Source organism: Rhea americana, unplaced genomic scaffold (genome assembly GCF_003343005.1).
Source record: "Rhea americana isolate MKP2758 unplaced genomic scaffold, rheAme1 scaffold_1116, whole genome shotgun sequence".
Classification (NCBI taxonomy): Eukaryota; Metazoa; Chordata; class Aves; order Rheiformes; family Rheidae; genus Rhea; species Rhea americana.
In genome coordinates, this window is record NW_028185169.1 from 1 (window position 1) to 5,500 (window position 5,500).

Consider the following 5,500-nt stretch of genomic DNA (forward strand, 5'->3'; position numbering starts at 1 on the left):
CCATGATGGTCTTGGGGACATCCCCAGCAGGACCAGGTGGCATTGGGGACATCAGTGACATCCCTGGCAGGGCCATGATGGCCTTGGGGACATCCCTCACAGGACCATGATGGCCTTGGGGACATCACCAGCAGGGCCAAGGTGGCCTCAGGGACACCAGTGACATCCCCAGCAGGGCCATGATGGCCTTGGGGACATCGGGGACATCCCTAGCAAGGCCAAGGTGACCTCAGGGACACCAAGGACATCCCCGGCAGGGCCATCATGGCCTTGGGGACATCCCCAACAGGGCCGAGGTGACCTCAGGGACACCAGTGACATCTCCAGCAGAGCTATGGAGGCTTCGGGAACATCAGTGCCTTCTCCGGCGGGGCTGGGGCGGCCTCGGGGACGTCGGGGACATCCTTGACGGGGCCGAGGTGACCCCCGGGCACCCCGGTGACGTCCCCGTCCCCTCCGCGTCCCCAGGCCGACCAGATGAACCGCATCGTGGAGGTGCTGGGGCTGCCGCCCCCCCACATGCTGGAGCAGGCGCCCAAGGCCCGCAAGTACTTCGAGAAGCTGCCGGAAGGCGGCTGGACCCTCAAGAGGAACAAGGAGACCAAGAAGGTGAGGGGGGGGCGGCCCCAGTGCCTCCCAGTATGGCCCAGTACGGCCCAGTAGACCACGCTATCTCCCAGCACCTTTCGCTTCCTCCTATGGTGTCCTCAACATCTGCTCGGCGCTCCCTGGTCAACCCTGCGGTGCCTCCCAGTAGGTCCCGACGGCCCTGTGGTGTATCCCAGTGTGGCCCAGTATCTCCCAGTATGCCTCCGGTGTCTCCCAGTATGTCCCAGTACACTCTAGCACCCTCAGAATACCCCCCAAGTGCCTCTTGGCAGCTCCCAGGAGGCCCATAGCAGATCTCGGTATCTTCTGGGGGCCTCCCAGTATGGCGCGCTTCCTGGGGATTGTATCCCAGTGCCTCCCAGTATGGCCCAGTGCTCTACTCCCGGCTTTGTGCCCCCACAATATTTTCTTGGGGCCTTCCAGTTTGCCCCAAAGACCCCCCCAAGTCTCCCCCTTCTCCTACTCCAGGGACCACCGAACCCCTCAGATCTCCTCTGAAGGACCCCAAAATCCCTTCCCCTGGCCCCGGGGACCTCTGAACCCCTCCGATGTCCCCCAAGGACCCCCCCAAACCCCGTCCCAAGGACCCCCCCAAACCCTCGTCCCTTAGCTCCGGAGATCCTCAAGCCCCTCAGATGTCTCCTCATCCCCTCCCTCCATCCCAGGAACCTCTGAACCCTCTGAGATGTCCTTCAAGGACCTCCCCAACGCCCTTTTCTTGGATCCAGGCCCCCCCCAGAAAAGGGACCCCCCTTCCGATCTCTTGAAAGGGACCCCCAAAGACCCTCTTCCTAGCTCTAGGCACCCCAAAGTCCTCCAGATGTCCCCGACGGCACCTGCGAGCACCCCAGAACCCCCTCCGAGCACCCCGCGAGCCCCGTTGCCCTTCCCCCTTTCCTCGAGCCTAACGCCGCCGTCGCCACCCCGACCCCGGCTCTGCCCCGCAGGAATACAAAGTGCCGGGCACGCGGCGACTTCACGAGGTGCTGGGGGTGGAGAGCGGGGGCCCGGGGGGCCGGCGGGCCGGCGAACAGGGCCACGCGCCTTCCGACTACCTGAAGTTCAAGGACCTGGTGCTGCGCATGTTGGACTACGAGCCGCGGAGCCGCATCACGCCCTTCTACGCCCTGCAGCACAACTTCTTCAAGAAGACGAGCGACGAGGGCACCAACACCAGCAACAGCACCTCCACCAGCCCCGCCATGGAGCACAGCCACAGCACCAGCACCACCAGTTCCGTCTCCAGTTCCGGTAGGGGCTTTCGCCGTCTCGGTCCCGGAGGATTGGCTTGTACCTTCTCCCGTTCTCRTCCTACCTTCTTGACGTCCTTCGCCGGTGACGGTTCTTGGGTCGCAACGGTGCTCGGTCTTCTCCTTCCCTCGGTTTTGTCACGCCGGCTCCACGCCTTGCGTGGTGGCCCTGGGCCGCCGCAGCGTCCTAAAGCGGGGCCGCGGTGCTCGGTCCTCTCGCTTCCCCATCTCCGTCCTACCAACTCCGTGTCCTCCGTGGCACCTCAACGCTCCAAAATGCGGCTCCAGCACCCAGTTGCGTCCTTTCCCCATCCCTGTCCTACCAGCTCCACGTCCTGCGTAGCGATGGTGCTCAGTCTTCTTCTCTCACCGTCCGTGTCCTGCCAGCTCCGTGTCCCGCTTGGTTTTGGCTCTCTGGGCCACCGCAGTGCTCAGTCTGTCCCCTCCCCGTCCTGCCGCCTGCACGATGACTGCTCTCTGGGTCCCTGTGATGACCCCAAATGTGGCCACAGCGCCCAGTCTCGCCCCCTTCCCCATCCTTGTCCTGCTTGGTGGTGGCACCTGTTTTTGTCCCTTCCCCGTCTTTGTCCTACCCAGCTCCGTGTCCTGCTCGGTGACAGCTCTCCCGGCCACAACAGCATCCCAAAACATGGCCATGGTGCTCAGTGCTCTCCCTTCCCCATCCTTGTCCTACCAGCTCCGTGTCCTGGTCAGTGATGGCTCCCCGGACCACCATGGCACCTGGTTTTGTCCCTTCTCCATCTCTGTCCTGTTGGCTCCATGTCTTACTTGGTGGCAGCTCTCCAGGTCACCACGGTGCCCTGAGATGTGACCGTGGCACCTGCTCTTGTTCCTTCCCTGTCCCTCTCCATCCAGCTCCACGTCCTGCTCAGTGATGGTTGTCCAGGCCACCACAACCCTCTCCCATCTCCATCCCTGTCCCACCAGCTCCGTGTCGTCCCTTGGGTTTGACACCCTGGAGCCACCTCAAATCGTGTCCTCACCATCCCGTTTCGGTCCCTGTCCTACCGCCGCCGTATCCTGCTCAGCGACGGTTCCCCGTCCCCGGGACGCCCGGTGCCGTCGCCGGCCCGCGGTCACCGCGACTCGYGTCCCCTCTCGCCCTCGCAGGTGGCTCCAGCGGCTCCTCCAACGACAACCGCAGCTACCGCTACAGCAACCGCTACTACGGCGGCGCGGCCCCCGCGCACGCCGACTACGAGATGCAGAGCCCCCAGGTACCGCCTGCCCCGCGCCCGCGGGCGTGGCACCCGCGGGCGGCCCCCTCCGGCCGCGGCGGGCGGGACCCAACGGACCTTGGGGATCTCCTTGGCTCTAGCGGCCCCGGAATGGGGATCCTGAGGGAAGCTGAGGACCTTCTGGCCACCTTGGCCCTGTGATGCTTCGCCTTAGGGGAAGCTCTTGGCCCCGAGCTGGGGATCGTGAGGGACCCTGGGGACCTTCTGGCCACCCTGGACATGGTCCCTCTGGGGTAAGGCGTCCCTCTTGGCCCCAAGCTGGGGATCGTGAGGGACCCTGGGGACCTTCTGGCCACCCTGGATATGATCCCCCTGGGGTAAGGCGTCCCTCTTGGCCCCAAGCTGGGGATCGTGAGGGACCCTGGGGACCTTCTGGCCACCCTGGATATGGTCCCCCTGGGGTAAGGTGTCCCTCTTGGCCCCGAGCTGGGGATCGTGAGGGACCCTGGAGACCTTCTGGCCACCCTGGACATGGTCCCCCTGGGGTAAGGCGTCCCTCTTGGCCCCAAGCTGGGGATCGTGAGGGACCGTGGGGACCTTCTGGCCACCCTGGACATGGTCCCCCTGGGGTAACGCGTCCCTCTTGGCCCCAAGCTGGGGATCGTGAGGGACCCTGAGGACCTTCTGGCCACCCTGGATATGGTCCCTCTGGGGTAAGGCGTCCCTCTTGGCCCCAAGCTGGGGATCGTGAGGGACCGTGGGGACCTTCTGGCCACCCTGGACATGGTCCCCCTGGGGTAAGGCGTCCCTCTTGGCCCCGAGCTGGGGATCGTGAGGGAGCCTGGGGACCTTCTGGCCACCCTGGATGTGTGACACCCAGCCCAGGGATGCCCCTTAGCCCCAAGATGGGGATCGTGAGGGACCTTGGGGACCTTCTGGCCGCACTGGACATGGTCCCCCTGGGGTAAGGCGTCCCTCTTGGCCCCAAGATGGGGATCGTGAGGGACCCTGGGGACCTTCTGGCCACCCTGGACGTGTGACACCCAGCCCAGGGATGCCCCTTAGCCCCAAGATGGGGATCGTGAGGGACCTTGGGGACCTTCTGGCCGCACTGGACATGTGACACCCAGCCCAGGGGTGCCCCTTGGCCCCAAGCTGGGGATCGTGAGGGACCTTGGGGACCTTCTGGCCACCCTGGCCATGGGACACCTTACCCCAGGGGGACCTCTTGGCCCCAAGCTGGGGATCCTGAGGGACCGTGGGGACCTTCTGGTCACCCTGCCTGTGTGACACTCACCCCAAGGAGCCCAGGGACACACTGGCCACAGAACAGGGACTCCAAGGGATCACAGGGGCACCTTAGGGACCCTTTGGTCCTGAGATAGGGACCTCAGGGCACCTTGGGGACCCCCTGGGTGCATGATGGGGACCTTGGGGACCCCAGAGTCCCTTTGGCAATGGGACAAGGACCCCAGGGCCTACTGGGGACCTCTGGCYGTGAGGTGGGAACCTCAGGGGACCCTGGTGACTCCGTGGCCGCTCCAGGTCCGTAACACCTACCAGAAGGGACCCAGGGACCTTCTGGCCATGTGATGCCCACCCAAGGAGACCCTGGGGTGCTCTTGGCCATGAGATGGRGACTCTGGGGACCCTCTAGTCACCCTGTCTCTGTGACACCCACCCCAGGGGATCCCAGGGACCCTATGGCCAYGTGACACCCACCTGAGGAGACCCCGGGGACCCGCCAGCCTTGTGACACCCACCTGAGGTGACCCTGGGGACCTTCTGGCTACCCGAGCTCCCACAACACCCACCCCCCCAGGGGATCTTAGCAACCCCTTGACCACGAGATGGGGACCCCGGGGACCCCATGACCATATGTCACCCACTCCAGGAGCCCCCACATCTCATTGGCTACACAGCRCGGATCCCAAGGGACCCCGTGGCCACCCAAGGGACCTTTTGGCCCTGAGATAAGGCCCTCACGTCCCCTTGGCCCCACAGTGGAGATCCCATCGCCACCCCAGTTTCATGCTACCCACCTAAGGGGTGCACTGGCCGCTAGACGGGGACCCTAGGGACCCCATGGCCGTGCGTCACCCACACAAGGGATCRTGGTGACCCCTTGGCCACAAGATGGGGACACTGGGCATCTGGCAACCGYCCCAACTCCATGACACCCACCCCAGGGGACCTGCTGGCCACTAGAYGGGGASCTGGRKCACCCCGYGRCCACRTGACGCCCACCCTAGAGACCTTGGAGACGCCTTCACCATGCGATGGAGGCCCTGGGGACCCCATGGCCGTGTGACATCCACCCAGGGGACCCGAGCAACCCCTTGGCCACACGGTGGGGACCCCAAGGGACCCCACGGCCACCCCAGCTCCAGGACACCCACCCCAGGGGACGTTCTGGCCACTAGACGGGGACTGGGTCACCCC

At 65.1% G+C, this 5,500-nt stretch overlaps 1 protein-coding gene across 3 annotated transcripts; it reads left to right on the forward strand.

Annotated features, from left to right (window-relative positions):
- Nucleotides 1-6: 6 nt before the first annotated feature.
- On the forward strand, nt 7-5,493 carry LOC146600894 (dual specificity tyrosine-phosphorylation-regulated kinase 1B-like). Of its 3 annotated transcripts, XM_085315916.1 has the most exons (4): nt 7-609; nt 1,557-1,860; nt 2,991-3,097; nt 4,745-5,493. In XM_085315916.1, exons 1-4 carry the CDS (start codon nt 478-480, stop codon nt 4,823-4,825), a joined length of 624 nt encoding a protein of 207 aa, XP_085172042.1. In that variant the 5' UTR covers nt 7-477; the 3' UTR covers nt 4,826-5,493. The 3 variants fall into 3 exon arrangements, with proteins under 3 accessions (XP_085172042.1, XP_085172033.1, XP_085172051.1); XM_085315907.1 differs by lacking the exon at nt 4,745-5,493 and having other exon boundaries at nt 2,991-4,009; XM_085315925.1 differs by lacking the exon at nt 4,745-5,493 and having other exon boundaries at nt 1,743-1,860; nt 2,991-4,009.
- Nucleotides 5,494-5,500: the final 7 nt, after the last annotated feature.